Raw genomic sequence first — 20,547 nt, 5'->3', positions numbered from 1 at the left:
AAAAAAAAAAAAAAAAAAAAAAAGAAAAGAAAAGAAAAGAAAAAAAAGGGCAAGTTAGTCTGCAGCTCAAACGGTAGCTGCTTTATAAATAAGATTATTGCCTTCGCTGAAATCTCAGGTTTTAAGCTTCAGTTCATCATGTATTTTTGCTAACATCAGCATTTTTAGAATATCCAGCTGAGTAAAAGCTATGATGTTTGTCCACACAAATTGAGCATACTGATCTGAGGGTTCCTCTTTGGGCTGAATACCACTGCTCATACTAATTGATCATTAATGCAAGACTTTAATTCAGGAAAAGCATTTGTGGGTCCCTAATGCAGCAGCACTGCCTGAGCTGCCCAATCACATGTCTGCCTGCAGCAAAACAAGGATCAATCTTTACTCTCCCCTGTTTGCCCAAAGCTAAACTCTAATTCCATGTTCTGGGCATTTCCATGACAATAGAATTTTTCTGAAGGAACAGATGAAAATACATGCCTTTGTTGACGTGTTCCTTCTCACTGCATATTTCTTTAAAATTACTTAAAAATACATAAGAAGAGACTATAAATTACTACGGACAAATTAGAACATTTTATGTAAATATTTTCAAATCATCAGGAAATGCTTTATAGTGCTTTCTTAAAAGCAGGTCTTCTGAGCCCTTCATTTGTCTTCAACACAAGAGAAGTTAGAGGGAAATAGCTGGCAGGAGCCATTAATCTGGCTGACCTCAATAAGGAACCTGTCATCCAGGGAAGATCACAAAACTTAAAACTGTATGTCGTGACCTCCTTTAAACAGTGTCCCTGATTAACTGATATTAGGCCACAAAAGGACATTCTCTGAGCACACACAGACAAATTCTCTGGTGCTTTCTATTGCAGTTATCATATATTGCATTTCAGCCTGCCAGATTAGTGCCACCTGTACAAATAAATGCTAAGAAACAAAGATTGACTTCTCCATCTTGGAGCCAAAGGCAAAGTTATTTTTTTTAATACAAACAAGTGTAGAAGAATAATAAGTAAAGAACTTTTTTACCTAACAAAATCACAATGCAAGCGAGAATGGCAATTAAAGCTCCAGTGCTCAATCCAGCATTGAGGATGTAGGCTTCAGCATTACAGGAGAGCAAGGAGCCATTGCTGTCGCAGCCGCAGACTCGAATGGTGAGGGTGTTGGTGCTGCTCATAGGGGGGAGTCCACCATCACTTATTACAATGGGAAGAAGGTATAAATCTTGCTTTTGGCGACTAAATCCTTCACGTCTAACAAGAACACTTGCTGTGTTATCTGTTTAAAGAAGGGAGATGGTCATTATCATTTTTTTCAAATCTGAGCAAATATGAAAAAAATCTATTTTGCCACAGTGGCCCTGAATTTTCAGATGTTTCAGAATGTAAAAACAACATGAACAAAGTAGCACCTTCCTAATGACCCCAAAGCAATTACAGTATTGTGTTTCATTCATACAGTACCACCCCCAATTTTAAAGGTGATGAGGGTAATACAAGGAACAAAAAAAGTCTCTCTTTTTTAGTACTTTTTAACATAAATTTTTCTCTTTTCAAAGTATCTTAGCATCCTTCATATGCAAGTTCACCAATTACTTAAGCACCACAAGGGAATATGCTCACAGTAAACAAAGCAATGATTATACAATTCATAATGTTTATGTTTATTATAAAACAGACATTGTATAAACAGCTGAATATTAGATATACCAGCTAAGGCAATGTAACACATTAACTCTAAATACTCAACAGTGCATATGTCACTGAAAGCCTATCCTGCAAACCATTATCCCAGAAAATGACTGTAATAGTATTTTTTGCACCCCAGCAACTTTCTGGGAAAGTCACAATACTTCAACAACTACTAGAACAACGGGGCCTTGGTATTGCTGTTTGTGCTGGTTCTAAGCTCTTTTGAGAATTAAAGCCTTCAGCAGAGGGGAAGAAAATGAACCCCCCTATTGACCTATTGCTCTTGGTGTCAGAGCTACAGGAATGGAAAACACCAACATGGCCTGTGTGAATGAGACTCCCACCAGAACAAAAAACCCAATGCTTACTGTGTATTAGCAGATCAGAGCCTCAATGTTCATCTATTTCAGTAAGATGCACTGAAGCAAGCATCATTTTGGCAAAACCAGTTTTTCAACCAAACTCCTCCAAACCAGAATTCAGACAGCTCAATCATACATGCACAGCCTGTCGGGACACATTATGAATTACCTGGCCATGTACTGCATTAAGGCGCCTGTCTAACACCATTTCCATTTGTTATCACTGAGCCTTGGGCTTCCTGGTCCAGGGCATCAAAACCAAGCATCTGTCTCAGTACAGAAAGCTGTTTTGAATAGTCCTTTGAGCTCTCTGGGGCAAAAGCATTTGAAAGGGAAGTGTGTGACATGAAACACTGGGATGAGATGGCCAGGGCTTCCTGCTCCCAACCTTGACAGACAAAGGCAAGGAAGCATGAACAGCATTTCTTTATTTGTACTTCTTGTTTCTCCGTTCTCAGATTGAACCAAAGTTTATAAAATTGTAAACATCCCGAAGTAAGTAAAGCAAAACAACCACATCTGTGGTTTTCAGACATTCAAAAACTAGTTTATGATGAGGATTTAATTCACACAACCTTTTCTGTTTTAAGAATGCTCTTTACTTTTCACTATATAATGAAAAGAAGAGAAGAAAAGAGAATAGAATGGTCCTTTTATCTACTAACAGAGGGCTATTCTCCTCCATTTTATTGCTGCCTTGGGGTACTGCAGAAGATTAATCATTTTCCTGTTGAAGAGTCAGCATAAATTCAAGAATTTAATAATGCAAACCATAAAACCTCTTTTAATGATCTAATCATTTTCCATGAAAATCTGTGAATAAATTATACCAAAAGAGAAGTGTTCTTGCCTTATATTAATCACCCTTGCAGACAGTACCCCTGGTGTAGGAGAAGGTCTGAAACACTCCCCAGACTTGATGGACACAAATCAATTAATGGGATGAGAAGGATGCTTGTACTAGGGTCCTGCTTACTGAGACTCTCCACACTAGAAAATTTTGCAGATCACACCAGAAAAGGATGAATATTTTTAGGACCGTCTTAGGTAGGTTTGATACATGCAGAATTAATTCACCTCCCAGTATCACTTATGGTTGTTGGACGTGCCCTTTGTCTCTTTTCAAAGCCATTCTACCCCTCTAAACGTTTACATGCAACATTTCCCCAGCTAGGTTTTGTGGCACAATTTTTTAAAGGACTTTAGTGGTATCAGTGTTTATGTGATGGGGTCTTATTTTTGGATAGTAAGTTAATGGGCTCATAATGATTTTATATAAATAGAAGTGTAACATCTGATATCTATTAACCTAACAACAAATACCTGAACTAACATATATTGATACAGAATCAAATTATTCCAAAGGGTTGTCTAAAATGCATTTAATAATTCATTTCATCAACCTGAGAACAAAGATCTGTTCTATTAAATTAGAGTGCAGTAGGACAGACGACTCTTGTGCCAAAATATATGAACATCAATAGAGGACTGAGATGCAACTGCCTAGAGGCTGTAAAGACAAACTGGAAGGAAATATATGCGGTATCAAGTATTAGTATATTTAGTCTGTTGGTTACACATTTTTTATTGTATCATATTGCATGTTTCCTGAATTTTGGCAAATATTATTAATAGCTTAACTAGTATTCCTACTAGAAATAAGAAAAGGATGGAAAATTACTCAGTTATTACACAGTCTGGCCAATTTCACTGCGGTCAATTACATTATACTAAAGCTGAATGTGATCCAATGAGTCATTTATCTGGTTTAAGTTGAGGTGATTTCTAAGTTAATATATATATATATACCTAAAAGTAAAATCCAATCAACATTCCTGGCTAAAAATTAAAAAGGACTACCACGTCATTTTTTTTTTCTGTGTATTTTCACTTCTCACATTTAGAAAGAACATAATATCCACAAGAGAAAATAAAACTCTTTTACCTAGATAAAAGATAATATATAATCCTAGCTAATATTCTCATCCTTACTTTTTCATCATTTTCAAGTCCCAGGAGTATAACTATAATCCAGGTATAATGGCATTTTTTTAAGCCAAGAAACAGAAGTTAAATGTCAATACCAGCTTAAAACTATTACTTAACACATATGGGAGCTACTTGACTGGCAGTCTTAAAGAACACAAAGACAGAAGAAAATATTCATCTCAACACCATCCAGAAAATACACATACTCTCATTTTTCCAGCTATTATTGTCACTGATTTTATTGGACTCATGAACTTAATTTCAGTCTTCATAAAGCTCGGTCTTGCATATTTGAAAACATCACCACACCTCACTTTTGCCAGTGTGGTATAATGCATCCTGGTGTAGCATGCAAAAGCGAGGTGGTTGCAATACTTCCAGCAGTATTGGCTTTGTGCCTGGCCTCCACACAAGGTGAGCCCAAGTAAAGGGTATTTCAGTTTAGGACAGACAAGGCAGGATTTAAAGCAGGAAATTCATCTGCTAAAAATCCATCTCTCTGTGGTGAAGTGCAGTGAGCCTCTGCTGCTCTTTTGAAGCTCTGACTTCAATGGGAGTAAAATTGAACAGAGCCTGGGCAAACACAGTGCTGTTTACTTATGGGGTATAATGTAAGTAAACAGCGCAAAAGTAATTCGGTGTTTTATCACAGCATGTGATAAGCCATTATCTCATGTTTTCTACTGAAGATAGTCTCAGCTGAAAAACTTGGTAACACAGTAGGCTATTAATAGGATGTAGAATGTGATTACTTTTTTGGATTACTGCAATATGTGATTACTTTTAGGAGTTGGTAGAAAGAAACTCTATTAAATGATAATTATAGGACTGTATTCGCTTTAAAGTTCTGTAATAGACCCAAACATTGGAGTTTTCATTAACTGTTCTCCACAGTTAATAAAGCCATTTTTCTCTGAAACTAGTAATTCCCTCTGAAAGCAGTGGCATGGTATATAGACAGCTCAGATTTACAAATGAAAAAGAAACTTTAAATGATCATGTAAATTATTTGACTTGCCAATGATAGCACACTCTTTCTGAGAAGTTCTTTATATGGAAGTAAACAGAATTTAAAATCTCTACAGTACCATAACTTACATTTTTAAAAAATGAAACAACACAGAAATAGTTAAATAAACAACATGGCTGCAGTAAGGATTGTACAAAAATGATAGAAAACACACAGTGTAAATGGATGGATTGCACTACACTATTTATTTCCTAAACAAAAATTTATACAGTAAGATTCAATCCTTAAATACTGTCTTGTTGAAATAACCTTTTCAGATATTTAGGTATAGTCACTACATTTGATGGATATCATCATTTCTATCACAAAACAGTTTTATCTGGGCTTTGTCATGAGAGAAAGAGAGAAAGAGAGAGAGAATTTGCTGAATATGGAAATGAAAGATTAATGGAATAGGATGGAGTCAGGCACTATAAGACCATTTGCCGGCAACTGTATCAAAGCATCTCAATTCTGACCTATGCATTCTCTGTTAGATTATACAATCTAATCCATTTTCAATTTAGTATGGTGACCAGAAAATACCTTGTAAGGAGAAATTTGACCTCAGGGTCTCAAGAAAAGAATTCATTACTAATTACTTCTCTCTAAAATACATTCATCAAATTTTCAAAAATGGTGTTTTTCTTACTTCAAAGAGAATAAATATATTCTCTCCACTGGATCCTTTATGAATTGCTTATGTATGTACAAGTGTCAAGTACTAAGCAACAATACTACTTTGATCCTTCAAGAATTATGGAACTTTTGTTTAGGAATTCTGATGATAATTGTCCTCACTTCAGATGTTGATGGTGATAGAAAGCATATCACAACATAACTTTGAGAGAAAAAAGTTGTTACTGAAATGATTTATCTGGATTATGTTGCCTTTTGTACTTCTGTCAATCTACAATAAATTTAAACCAGTTCAGCTGAGTTCTACATTTCAGAAAACAGGTGTTTCCTTCACACATTAAAGCTTGCTATTTAAAACCAGTTCTTTGGAAGCTATAACTGTATTTTTTTTTCCCTGTACAGGAAAACAACAAATGAACATTGAACATAAATATTATACTGATTATCACTAAATAAACAGAATGAATATTGTTAATGGCTGAATCTGTATTCCCCCCCCCCGCTCCCCCCCCCCCAAATTTGTAAACATTTGGCAAGTCAGGTAGTCAGGTTCAATAATGTTATCATGTTAGAATATCAAGTAAGTTTTAGCTTTTATGCTTTATTTATGCTTGTTTGTTTTCTTACTAAAATTTCTTACCTCTTATGATGCTCATTCTGAATGCAAGACTATACTGTATTTCATTAACAGAAAACTGGCAAAGGGATCGGGATACCCATATGCTGAGATATACCCACTCTGGATTTCAGTTTCACAGCAGAAATTTCCTACAAAAGTTTAGTACTGCAGTACTTTCCACTGCAGTACTGCACTTCTTTCCATTTAGGATTTAGGACCCTAGTCCATATCTCCTGACATCCAAAAACTAGCAAACAGAATTAGGTGAAAAAATACAAGCAACATAATAATTTATCCTTCCCTCACTAATTTTAGATTAGGAAGGAGTTTTGTTTAAATCAAGGAGACCTACTAATTAAATTTAGTGAACATTTTTCTCAATGTTTCTTACCCTCTTCCTGGGTGATAAAATGGCAGTGGATTTTCGTGTAGGCTGTTGTTATGTAATTTTAAATATCTATTCAAGAAAATGAGTGAGTTAATAAGCATTACATTATTCCAAGAACATCCCTGTATTTAAGCTGTATTTTTTCTGCCTTCCTCCCCTAAATCTCTAGAAAACAGGCACTCTGACAAAGTTAATGAAAATGCTGTTGTATGACATTAAGTTGGCCATTAGTTTTCTTTTGTCATTTCTTTGGACACTATTATAGAGGGAACCTTCATACAAACCTCTGTTGTCTCTGAGTGTAAAATTTGGATTATGAATAATTTCAGGTGGTAAACTGAAGATAAATCTTGGTCCATTGGCCGAGTCATCCTTGTCATCAGCACTAATTGTAATAAATTGCTGTAAAAGAAAAGTAGTGTGTAAGCAAACAGCTCCTTCTCTGGATACATCACATATCAACAGCATTCTGAGAAATCTTTTGAGTACAAAGAATTTTGAAAGTCAGAGGAAATAGCTGAAAACTTGAAAATATCTCAAATATCTCAATTATAAACATAGCGCAGACTCAAAGCTAGAAAGGCAATCTTTCTATTACATTTAACCAACATTACATTAATTAACCAATATTACATTTAACCAACACAGGATTGTAGATGTAAAAGTATACACCTAGATACACATTCTTATATACAGACCTGTGCTAATAATAACCTAGTAGGCTAAATAACATTTTGCAGAAACTTCAGCAGCTCACAATGTCTCTTCAAAACTGCTACAGCAAATCAAAAAGTGCAGGTAGTGTAGAGTGCCTTATTTCCACCTGATGCTCTCCCTTTTCCTCGCAGATTGTTCAGGGATAAATCTGTAAACTATACCATACAAGCACTGTACTATGATTCTTCTTGTAAGATGCTGAGTATTTCTTAATATCCAAATCAAGCTCACAACTGGGAAAGTTGTTCCCAACCAGCTCTGTTGCCCATGTACTGGTGGATACTTACAGCCAACATCATTCACATTCAATATACAAAGCACTCTTATTGCTATCTGTCGATAGAAATACAAAATAAAAACACAGGAAAGTACACACAGGATGAGCGTTCTAGGCATTTTGGCCAACATTTAAAAATAAATATTCGTTTGCTGGTATTTTTTCAAGCTTTCAACAGAAAGCTGGGCTAACACCCTACAGAAAGAAATTCAAATGTGGTGAAGGTGGAGCACAGAGGCTTACCTGATTGCTTCGAGCATTCTCACAGACAAACGCTTCATAGGCTGCTGCAAATCTGGGGGCATTGTCATTGACATCAACAACCTTAATTGCAACCGGAACTTTAGCTTCCTGGTGTTGTTTGTCTATGGGTGTAAGCAAAACCAGAATGAAATGGAAGCAGGAAAATCCCTCAAAACAAACAAAATCACAGCAAAAGCTGTATTAGTTGTATGCAAGTGAAAAAGAAATAGGATTTATTGCAGCATACCAATTTGAGTCAATTGGAAGACAACAGAATTTATAAAATTGATAATAAAATAATTCAGTGAAATACTTACGAACTTCAACTGCAAAGACAGAGATATTATGCCAAGCAATTTCTTCCCTATCCAAAGCTTTTATTGTCTTGATGTTGCCATCATCTGCATTAATAGTAAAATATCTTTCAAGATCAGTGTGACGATCAATTGAATACCTAAAGAAGATTGAAAGTCAGTAATTAGGTAAAAGAAAGATTTAGCCGTTTCATGCATCCATTTTTTTAATAACATTATCCTTTCTAAATAATTATAAGCAGTACCCTTAATATTATTTTCAATGTAATTATAAATGGTTCTTTTAAAAGGATGTTCACTAGGTACAATTCTACATTTAGAAAAAATATTATGTCAGAATGCTAGTAGTTAAGTGAAAATTACTGTTCTTTGAAGTCTGTATATTAAAGCCCCCCCAATTTTTTTTACATTCTTCTCTTACAAAATATCTGCAGAGATATTTCTGTTTTTATCTATATCCTATTAATGACAAAGATCATTTAAAACTTCTGATCTTTGGATTACTCAGAATGTTAATTGATTATACTAGGTTATTAAGTATTATCCATTTCCTACACATGTCCACAGTTTTATACACCTCTGATTACTTCTTTACCATGCAATTCTTCAAAATGTTAACTATACCCACAAAATGGTGTTTTATAATCCAAGTTACACTGGAAACATGACAAAGTACACTAATAGAAGACTACCCAATATAACTGCAGAAAGTAGGTGTGTTTATGTGGTTTTCATTAGAAATTAACGCTTTACATTTAACACTTTACAATAGAAGTGTGTGCAGTAGATTACAGACTATCTTTTGAAAAAAAAAAAAGTGATAATAAAATAAGATTTTTTAAGAGGGATAAGATATAGAATAGAATCTAATACAGATGTCTTCAGGTATATTTTAGGTAGGCACAGCTATGGGACACTTCCACTACCTCTTTCTGATACAGACTTTGAGAAAAGAGTACCTTATGGAATAAGACATAAAAGCAATGCTGTATGGTTACAGATAGCAATATTCTGTGTAAATTAGGAATATTACTATCTGAGGTCTATTATGCTATCTTAATTTGCACAACAATTCTAAAAGCTTACCATGCTTAGAAAGAAACAGCCTGTTCTAATGAAGCATACCTTATAGCACTGTTTGCAGCATCAGGGTCTTTGGCATGTACTTTTCCAACCACAGTACCAGATGCTGCATTTTCTTGTACTTCAAAAATATAACTTGGTTTTAAAAATACAGGTGGTTCATCAGCATCTTCCACTGTAATCTTCACTGTTACTGTGTCCTTGAATGGTCCATTGCTGATGAACTTCGGATCGATATGTACATTGGCTGCCTCTACCTTCAGACTGTAGGACTTTTTGGTTTCAAAATCTAAGACCTGTGAGAAACAAGAAAATAAGGCATTCATTCAACAGAGTTAACAAAACTAGTGTAAAAGCAGTAAACAGTCTCCTAGTATTCAATAACATAAAACAAATGTGAGCATATCTGTCAACAAGCTTGGACTGAAATGTGTGTATTTAAAAACAAAAAGACTGAAACAGAAGGAGCTACATTCTATGTATGGAGCAGCATAAGAAGGCACTCAAAATATCAAGACAAGATTCTTTGTCTTGCTCTTTGCTTCCTGCATCTCTCAGGAAATCATCTTTACTGGGAAAATTAACCTTTCCTTTGCGCAGCCTTCCACATAGCACGGAAGAGGGATGAATAGGAAAGGGGTTCCTACAAAATGTCAGGCTTGAACTATCCCCAAGCTGTCAGGCATTCCTTTAGAGATATGGGTATGGACAAAGAAGTTATTATTATTATTATTATTTTTAAGTAGTAGAGGAAATATGAAGATGGCTTGTAGTTCTTTGATTTTTCCAGTTCTTTCCATCCACAGATCTCATGTCAATTTACAACAGGGAGGTGAAATAATTCCAGCTAGGTCCTTTAGAGAGCCTGATCCAAGACACAACTGATAACTGATCGGCATTGTCATCAACATGAAATGGCTGCAGTGTTGCAGCATTGGAAACCTCAAAATGATTGCGCCTTTAAATATCTGAGAAAGAGGTGCCAACCACAATTCACAAAGTAGGCTAACAGCATAAATTGAATGCAGGCAGTGACAGTATGCCCACACTTTAAAATGCACAAGACAAACATTCCCACCTCTAGAACAAATACAGTAATTGAACCACAGGATAATTTTGATTAAAGGAGATCTCTGGGTCTCATCCAGAGAGACTGCCCCATTTTACAGAGCAGGGCTAACTTAGAAGTTAGGTTGCCCAGGCCTTCTGCTTTGACTTTTGAGTATTTCCAAAGGAGATGAATAACTAAAAAGATATGAAAGGCAAAATAATAATACTTAAATAATGAATACAATTCTATGATTTCTAAATTATAATTTATTTTATAACACTTTCAAAAATCATGCTGATGTATGAAATCACCTTAGTATTTCTGCTGCTTTTGGCATAGCCTGTGACTCCTTCAGAACAGTATTTTGGACAATGCACAGCTGAGGAATTCAAACTATAGGGCATGAGGCTGTTCAGACTGAACATAAAGCAACAGCGAATGTCTGCTACTTATCAGCACTAGGCAAAACTTCATTAACAATGAAGCTGATGGCATTGTATTTTACCGTGACTTTTTATTATGAATTCATTTAGTTTGTGCAATTAATCCACTGTACAGTTTTTATGTAACTCTTCTTGGTTATTTTCTTCCATTCCAATTCAGCTAATGGGGAAATGGAATATTAAGAGTTAATCACAGCTTTAGAAACAAATTAAGTGAAATTGCATTTACTGATATTTTAGCTTAGGTGATAACCCATTACTACTACATACTTGGTCAGAAACAAAGAATATTGCACTTTGGTAGGTTTGAAAGGACAGTACTACTCACCTTCTTAAGCTTTACAACACCTTCCTGAGTCTCATAGTCTGTTGTAATTTCAAACATATCCACTCCGTCTCCATCAATGATGCTGTAAGCTACTAAGCCATTTTCTCCAATGTCCGGATCTTTGGCCTTCACTCTTCCTACTTCCTCTCCAGGAACAGCTGCTTCTGACACTGACATCTGGTACACACCTGGCAGAAGAAGAAGAAAAAAAGACATTTGCCTTAAGTGTGCAGTCTGCTCTCCAGTTGTAAATTTACTCATTTAACTTATAAATTCCAACTAACCACAGTAATTTTTTACATTTTGAAATTCCCTGCAGGAATGTTGTGATGTAAAGAGCTCTGAGAAGGCATCTGTGAAATCTTAAAACACATTGCTAATCTATATAAAATTACCTCTTCATTGATGTTTTACATAACATCTGTATACCTATCTGTTCTGGGAGGGGTTAAAAAGACAACTGATTAGTCAGAATACAGACATCAAGGTTATAATTCATATCAAAGACGTTACTACAAAAAATGAAGGAAAACTCCATTTCATATGACTCACAGTATGACATTCAATTCTATACTTGTGAAGTGTTTCTGCCAATTTATTTGGTAGCCACAAATGATATAATATGAATTGGATATACCTCACTGCTGTACTGACTAAAGAATAAAACTGCTGCTTTCTATGACTGTAATTTGGAATATGAATGTATTGTTGTAGTGATTATTACAATTTACCACAACAGAGAATATATACCAATTTGGGTAGGATTCCACACTTTAAAAAAAAGGCTTTCCCTCATCAAACTTAAAAAGGAAAACCATCCAATAGTTGTAATGCCACACATTTCTCGTTGTGTATTAAGGACACTAGAGGAGACCAACACTCTTTCTGGACAAATCTCTTACCAACAGTTGTCCTTTAGGGACCATTGCTTCCTGGACCTTCCCAACTTACCACAGTGTTCACATAACATAACCTGGTTCTAAACCTGCAAACCTATGTCAGCATTTTCTGCCATTTCATCAATATTAGTGAATAAAAAATAATAATACAAACACCAAAATAGCATGAGAAAATAATTTATCCTCCTCTCCATAGTTGTTCTTTGTTGCTACAGTAGCACTCTAGGAACATCCGGAGACTTACACCAGGCAGGGACTTGGCTCATTACCCGTAAAAACAATTGGCACATGTCATGGAAATAGGCCATTAACTCCTGTCACAAAGAATCCAAAATTTAAGCACATAACTCATTAAGGGTTTGAGCAATGAACAAAACAAAAAGAAAAAGAAAGGTAAAAAAAAAAAATACACTTGGCTATTTATATAAACTGGCCAAATCCTGGTTTTGTTACAAAGCACTCCCAATTAAGGTTTTAAAATTAGGGGCAAATGATTAAGTCAAATAACTGATAGTTCACATTTCCGAACATTGATTTAAATATTTTCACAAAACAAAATTATTTTTTTGCACTCAGTAAAATGACTAGAATTTGCTGAGAAAAATACATAATTTGGTGGAGTTACTGAGCAAAAATACCATGTAGTGGAGTCCCAGGTTATGACTGGATTAAAAAGATACGTTTGTGAAGTGTGTAGAACTTGAAGTTTTTAGGATTTAACACTTTTCTGTTAGAATGGTAGAAAATGTTAACAGATTTTTACATTTATGGGCTGGCTGTGTCATTTAAGCTCTGGCTTGAGGGTCCGGGAAACTGCAGCATGGGCAGAGAGCCATGTTCACATCCAGGATGTATCAGTGTTGTATGGATGCTCAGAGGGGAAGCAGGGTGGGGTAGGATGGTGCACATGCTGCACTCCAAAACAATCCCATGCAGAGATGAGATGTAGGACAGCTGTGTGGGTCCATTAATATACTTTCACCCAACTGTGAAGACTGAATCTGTTAATGTCATCCCTGACTAATTTTTTACATGAAAAATAAATAGCACAGGTATTGAAATAGACTTTATTTGACCACCAGCAATATACGTCAACCATCAATTTCAACATGTAATTGTACCAAATTTGGTTTTATTGCCATGATAAAGTATAAGGAGCATCCAGTCATAACTTTTATCCTTACTGACATACATCATTCCCGAGAGTGTTTACAGAAGTAAAGGATCAAGCATCAACACTGAAAATGGAAGGCTATGTGAAATAAAAAATGATGCTCACTCGAGGGTCTGTCAAAGACCTGAAAGGGCATAATCAGGAGCTGTTAATAGGCTGCACAACACTTCTGTCAAGGGCCCAAAAAGCAAGACTCTTGGACCCTGAGAAATACAGCTGTAAGAACATAAAGTAGATCTCCTTTCCTTTGTCCATCTTCATTGATAAACAAAATGGATTACTGAAAGGCTTGAGGTGATGCCACTTGGAGACTTCTTTCAAGCATGGGTAACCTTTACTGCTTTCTGCTGCACACACATTATGAGAATACTATTTACTGGACCTCTCCCACAATGGAAGAATCTGTTCCTATATAAAACATGTAGGAATTTTGTTTTAACCTCCTCCACAAAGATTACTTAATATTCTCATGGTCTGAGCAGAGAAGTAAACACACTTTGATTTTTAAAAGTCTTTTACATCCACACTATAATTATGAAAATGGGAAAGGCAGTAAACCAGCTTAGCCCAGAACTGCTGCAGGGGAGGTACGTCTTCTAGTACAGATTTGCTTGAACTGTCCCAGAAAATGAGACTTCTTTCTCCATTAACAGAGAAGTCCACACTGTGTCTCCCTGATCACACCACAGGTATATTTCTAATATAACATGATCCAATGGTGTTAAAAATGAAGTATAGAGTTAGAAATCTTTGAAATCCAATTTTAACCTTAAATAATGGCTCATTGCAACACAAAGTAAATCACCCAGATACTGAAGTTCTGTATGTTATTAGCAAAAATGTGTAAATAATATTTGTCTATTCCTACATGTGCTGTGATAATCCATCAGTTACTGCTTTTTGAAGTTTTGAATATGTCTGATGCTATGCAAATATGGGTATTAGTAGTATATGTGATTAAGGACTGTGTTACTTACTTTGTGGGAACTTTGGTGGGTTGTCATTGACATCTGTAAGTGTAATTGTCACTTTGGTTGTCCCTGAGAGGCCTCCCATGTGTCCTCCCATATCTTTTGCCTGTATTACAACATGATACTCTTCCTTAGCTTCTCTGTCCATATTTGGAAGGGCAGTTCGGATAATTCCTATAAATACAAAGAAAACGTGTCACACACAAATTTTCACATGTTCACATCAATGACAACCAGGACACTGCATTTTTTTTTAATGTGCATTAAAATGCAGCAGTATTTACAGTAATATTCCGGATTCTCTTTCCTCTATGCTGTGCATGACACTATGCAAGCAAATTAGCCCAAATATTTGGAATAGTTCAGCACAGAGCTGCCCCAGAGAATTACAGTTCAGCAAAGAAATTGTTATTTCTATCATACCATATCATACCACAAAAGATAGAAACATCTTTCTAGGGTAGTGTACCAAGAAGCTCTACCAAATGCCAGGGGAACAACCTGCTAAGCAGCTTAGCTAGCTAGCATCAAGAGAGAACGAAGGAAGCTTTGCTTAAACACACCAGCACACATACTGCCTTGGTCAATATATTTAATTCTTCATTTTAATAGATTCCAGTTATGAGGTCCTACTCAAACTGGTCAATAATACCTGTTTGAGCTTCCACCGAGAAGTACGGCTGACCTTCAAGAATACTGTAAACCAGTTTGGCACTGTTCCCATATGTAGGATCATCAGCATCTGAAGCTGTTACCTGAATAACGGATGTACCTAAAGATGGAAAGCAAAGAGAGAGGAAATACAAACAAAAGCAAATGTGTCTGTAAGAACCAAGCAGAGATACTTTCAGTATGGCTACATCTTAACTTTTTTATTTTCCAGGTTTGGTAAATGAAAAAAATCACTTCACAATTTATACATGACAGAATAGACTTATAAAATCCACGAAGATTTGTCAGCAACTGTGATGTGGATTAATGTTCTAAACACTGAAGGTATAAAAGTCAGCAGTCACTCTGTATCATTATGCTTTTTTTTCCTCAACAGTTTATAGCACTATATTCCTTTTGTCATTAGACAGCCAAACAAGTTTTCTTTTTACATTTTCCTCAAAACGTGTCAGAGAAATCATTCCTGTAGAAATCTCTGTGATAGACACAAGCTCAAACAACAGATAAAAATTGAATAGTGTGGCAATAACTCCCTAGCTTTACTACACAGCTCAGCCAGAGGAATGATCTGGATGTTTACCCCAGAGGATGCACACTCCGTAAATTCTAGGGGACCCTCATGCTCCTTCTAGGAGGAAACAGATGTGTTCTAGGAGCAATCTAGAGACACCTCAACCATGACAGTAGCTGAACAAGCCTTGATTTGGTCAGCAAATTAGATAAATTGACTGAGTCACTGACTGAGCTTGAAGTAAGATTTACCTCCCAAAATTCTAGAATAATTATATTAAGCCAAGAAGTACTGACAATGCAACATCCTCAAAAACCAGGGACTGAAGTGCATTTATGAGTACTCACCTACATTTGATCTCTCTGGCACATTGGCATGGTAGTTTTCATGAAGGAACTCAGGCGGGTTGTCATTTATATCTTGAACTTTAACAATGAATTCAGAGGGTGGTTCCAAAGGTCTGTTAGTGTTCCTGTCTACAGCTTGTGCCGTGAGAGTGTACTGAGCTCTCTCCTCCCGGTCCAGTGTCTTTGTTGCATGGATGTTCCCTGATTTGTCATCAATAACAAAAATGATTCCTGCTCCTTCACCTGAGAGAATGTATTTAATGTTTCCATCTCCAGAATCAATATCTGAATGAAGCTACAAAATGATAAACAGATATACTTTAACAAGATAGCATAAATTTCATGTATATATTTACAAAAAAAAAATGAAATTAATATAATTTCAGTTTCCTAAAATCTTGTCTTACATTAGGCAATAATCCATACACGAGCCCATGCTATGAACATCTGCCTGTGCTTAGCCACTGCCTGCACAGAGTTGCATGCTACCACACACAGGGTGCAATTGAGATCCAAGCTTTGAGATTTACTTAATTTTACTGATAACTTAAAAACAAAAGGATGAAGAGATATCTTTTGAGCTGTACACTTTTACTGAGCTGCTGGGTTCGACATTACAATTTTAATTACTCATTTTAAAGAGAATGATACCAGATATTCTTGGGACATACTGTTGTTCAAGTGATTGCTGTGGTCGTAAATGACAGCTATATACATTCATTCAAACACTGCTGAGGTCAACAGAAAAAACTTGTATTCATTTAGGTAGTTTTTGATTAGCTCCTTAATTGAGCTACAATGATTAATTGAGCAACATGATTAATTTTAAGTAAATAAGGAGCTGCTGAAGAAAGAGCTAATGCAACAGAAAAGCAAGGGCAAGAAAAAGAACAACTCACAAAATAATAATATTAATTAATGATTATTAATCAGTGAATGAAAAACAAATTCTTACCCTTCCCACTAGTACAGGATCTGGTCCCGTGTACTCTTCTATAACAAAGAACTGATTCCACACCCAGCCTCTTTTTGAACGATGAAGAATTTGTCCTTCTTTTCCTTTTTCATGGTGACCATGAAGTGATGGCCTTGTGTGGTTCAGTTTTTCTGTAGTTATGGCATGGCTGTAATACAGCATGCCCAGGCAGATAAGAGCGGCATGTAAACAATTGTCCTCCTTCATTTTTGGTTATTTTGTAGGCACAGGAGTATTTGAGAATCTACCCCTTCCACCTTGGAAGCCAAAAAGTTTGGGCCACTTAAGAGTTTCAGATAAAATGTTCTACACATAGGTTGCAACCACACATTGAATGCATCACTTTAGTGCTCTGCAGCTTCCCAACTTAATTCCTGAAAGAAAGTAAAATGGACAAAAATGTCAATTCTTTTATGTATGTCTCTGAGGTGCAGTAATTTATTTATCAAGCAAAACAGAATAAGAACTAACTTGGAACATTCTGAGAGAATAAGATTAAAATATAAAAATGATTATGAAATGATTATGAAATACTAAGTAATGAGCATAGTTGGTGCTTTGGTACATGTAACTACCACCTTATAAAATCTCCTGACTTGATGGTTAGGGCACTCATTTCAAAGTTAAATTATATTCCCTCATGATCCTTCCAAATGGACTTAGCCCAAGATGTGAGATGACTGTAGAAATACCTAATTTATATCTAAGCCTTCTTAGGAGCTTAGATATAAGCCTTAGATATAAGCTGTTAAGCCATAGGTTTAGATATAAGACAGATACCAAGATACTTGCTTATCAAGAATGGAATATATCTACACATGCCTGCAAAAAGGCCTTGGAATGACCAACAGATTTTCATGCCAAAAATAAATGCCTGGGGGTTTCAAGGCAGGAGCAGTGGCTGACCGGACTCTGAGGAACTAAATTTTGGATTTAGGTCCTTGAAGTAGCCTTTCCACTCCCTCTGAGGATCAAGTCATTAAAGCTGAGAAGTAGCACTGATTGCCAATTCCTCTTTGTTCTGCTGATGATAAATGCCATAAACTAACAAACATATTTAGATACTTTTGATAAAACAGCAATTGATGTGGCTATTTACTCCTGTTTTCCCTGTGATATAAATTACCAGAATTAGACCGATGCTTATTTTCTAGTATTTTTTTATATTTTTATAATATTATTTTTATAAAAATAATAATTCTTATAATACTAGGTCAGAATTAATATTTGAAGCAGCAATTGTGTAATATAGTGAAACCTGAACTAAGGTCTACAACTCCGTCAGTTAACGATCCATCTTAAAGGCCACTTTGACTTATCACTTGGGTTTCCAACATCAATTCTTCAATCTTCACAGACCAGCTAATTTTTACTAGGTACCTAGGGTGTTTTGTTTCATTTTTCAGTGTAATTCATTTTATTCTTCTGCAACACACTAATAAAACACTCAATGTTATATTCATACAGGCATATGTATAAATTGCTACCATCTTTAAAACCAAATCATTTTTCATGAGAAATAAGAAGGTACTTGTAGTACAAAAATGTGAATATAGGGAAAAGCTTCAACCTACATCACTACCTGTAACTCCAGCAACAAATTAACATCTCACTAGTAGCCAGCCGACTCATCTTGGGAAATCTTTCTCAAATCCTGAGCAGTCACGTCTTCCCATCCACATTCCTTTGCACAGTTACATAACATACACTCAACACTGAGATACAGATTTTATAAATAAATAATTCATAAATAAGGAAGGAAATATTTCTTTTTCATTTCCTAAAAAAAGCTGCTTTTTATTTTTTTGAAAACTGAAATAACTTCAGTTATAACACCATAATGACTCCAGCATAGCAAATTAAATGAAAGTCCCACATTTAAATACAAACGTAATCTGGCACAAAGAGAGGAATTACTCCATTCTCTTTTCTTAAGCATATTTATTCACTACAGCATTTGGTGTATCCATTTCATTTTTTACTACTGTTACACGATGCCACATTACAGATGACTCATAACAGCATGGGAGATATGAAAAAGAAAATGATCTATTATTTTGGTCAGAAAAATGCTCTCAAAATTCAGTTATTCTGATACAACATTTGTGTGTGAACTGTGGAGCATTAGGCCTGTATTTTTAGAGCTTATTTTATACCTCTATTTTGTTGAGAGGTAAAAATCAGGTAGGACTTAAAGGACTTGAAAAATTTTATTTAACCTGTTTTAGAAGTGGCTTAAGTATGATAAGTCTATCAACACTAATTATTGCAGTAGCTTTTGATGATAAGAAGATCTAAAAGGAAAGGAAGTAGGATTTTTTTCCAGTTTTACATAGAAAAAAAAATCAATTTGAAACCCCTAGTATGCAGTATTTACTTACAAAGCTTCCCTACTATTTAACTATCTATTAACCCAAGGGTCTTTTTAAATACAATCCATCAAATTCTGTACTCATCCCACGGATGTAAAATGAACTCTTCTGTCTTGTTTAGGAAACACCTCTGGGTTTACATCATTGTGGTGGGCAAAATTTGACCCCACAGCAAGCAGGCTCTGTTAACTCTTTTGGGTTGTCTGTCTACAGAAATTTAGTGGTGTAACTAAATTATAAATAATAAAAAGATATATCACTAAAAATATATATATAATTCACATAGTAAGACCAATTCAGTCTGCTTCAAAATTGTATTCAGTTAATCAACGATACTGCTGCTTCAGAAATAGTTTGCTAGGGGGTGCCCTTTCAGCCAAAGAGCCTTCAGTGCCATGTCCAGTATACCTAATTATGCTGGACAAGTATACTAGCATGGTATTTGTGTGCAGCAATTACTAGTGGGGTTGTTAAACAGGGTCTACAAGTTCCAAACAGAAGTGAAATAGAAAGGCATGCCTAGACAGCTGTGCATTTTATAACCTGCTGCTAAAAAACGTTAAGTAAACTGCTTACATTACTAGATTTTGGACATGTTTGAAAATTAAACTCTCTGATAATTACTCTTCATTAACATCCCATAATGATTTCAACAATGAAAATAAGTAAACAAATATGACCATTATTCCCATACTTCTCAATACTGTTATGTAAATCAGTAAACACTTTATAAAAATGCTTAATAACAATGGAAGAGCCAAGCTGACACATACCCTGGTTATTATCAGCTATTCAAGTATGAAGTGCTGGAAACAAAACATTAATCACACATCCATGTTTAATTTACTAATGAGGATTTAAAACAAAAATTGCTTGCTACCTTTTGTTTTTATTCTCTACGTATACATATATAGAGGGAGCAATAATGCTACATATCTTCAGGTTGTATCTCATCCTGTGAACACTATTTGGGCAAAAAAAATAAATCACCATAGCTCTTATATGGTAATTGCTTCTATTTTGAGTTACATTGTGAAAGGACTCCATGCTAGTACTACCAACTTGGCTCTTAAGTATGTGAACTGCTGCTAGACAGGTGAGAGCTGCAGGCTGGAAGGTCTGCCCAGCCTCCGCATGCCCCCCTCTCCTTCTCCCTGCCTGCAGTTCATTCTCTCTGTTCGCTTACATAGAGGCTGCCACAGCGGTAAGCCCTCTGACTCCTATCGTCATTAGAAAAGTTAATAATATAAAGCAAATATAAAGTTCCACTGAAGTCTGTGAAATAATTAAATTCCTAACAGCTACAGCTTGGCTTTCTGCAAGGTACTTTCTTCCTAAAAGCCAAGGTGCTCAAGATGCTCTTTAGCTATAGTTAAAATAAACTGCATTAAGAATGAAGTGGTATTATTAACAAAAAACAAATCTTTTTTTTTTTCTTTTCCAAAACAATGTGCTTGAGGCCTTTCAAATAT

General features: G+C 35.5%; 1 protein-coding gene across 5 annotated transcripts in view; it reads right to left on the bottom strand.

Annotated features, from left to right (window-relative positions):
* CDH11 (cadherin 11) overlaps positions 1 to 20,547 on the bottom strand; it is an 81,245-nt gene that overhangs the window by 3,039 nt on the left and 57,659 nt on the right. For all 5 annotated transcript variants that reach the window (XM_035336996.1, XM_035336993.1, XM_035336997.1 and 2 more), the window contains 10 exons: positions 16,683 to 17,077; positions 15,728 to 16,022; positions 14,850 to 14,969; positions 14,204 to 14,371; positions 11,154 to 11,341; positions 9,374 to 9,627; positions 8,252 to 8,388; positions 7,935 to 8,056; positions 6,982 to 7,099; positions 1,027 to 1,278 (listed from right to left, as the gene is read on the bottom strand). In XM_035336996.1, the coding sequence (XP_035192887.1) occupies positions 1,027 to 1,278; positions 6,982 to 7,099; positions 7,935 to 8,056; positions 8,252 to 8,388; positions 9,374 to 9,627; positions 11,154 to 11,341; positions 14,204 to 14,371; positions 14,850 to 14,969; positions 15,728 to 16,022; positions 16,683 to 16,910 (1,882 nt within the window). In that variant the 5' untranslated portion in view covers positions 16,911 to 17,077. The remainder of the gene's footprint in view (positions 1 to 1,026; positions 1,279 to 6,981; positions 7,100 to 7,934; positions 8,057 to 8,251; positions 8,389 to 9,373; positions 9,628 to 11,153; positions 11,342 to 14,203; positions 14,372 to 14,849; positions 14,970 to 15,727; positions 16,023 to 16,682; positions 17,078 to 20,547) is intronic.

This window comes from Oxyura jamaicensis, chromosome 11 (assembly GCF_011077185.1).
Source record: "Oxyura jamaicensis isolate SHBP4307 breed ruddy duck chromosome 11, BPBGC_Ojam_1.0, whole genome shotgun sequence".
Taxonomy (NCBI): Eukaryota; Metazoa; Chordata; class Aves; order Anseriformes; family Anatidae; genus Oxyura; species Oxyura jamaicensis.
This window is presented reverse-complemented; position numbering and strand designations above follow the sequence as displayed.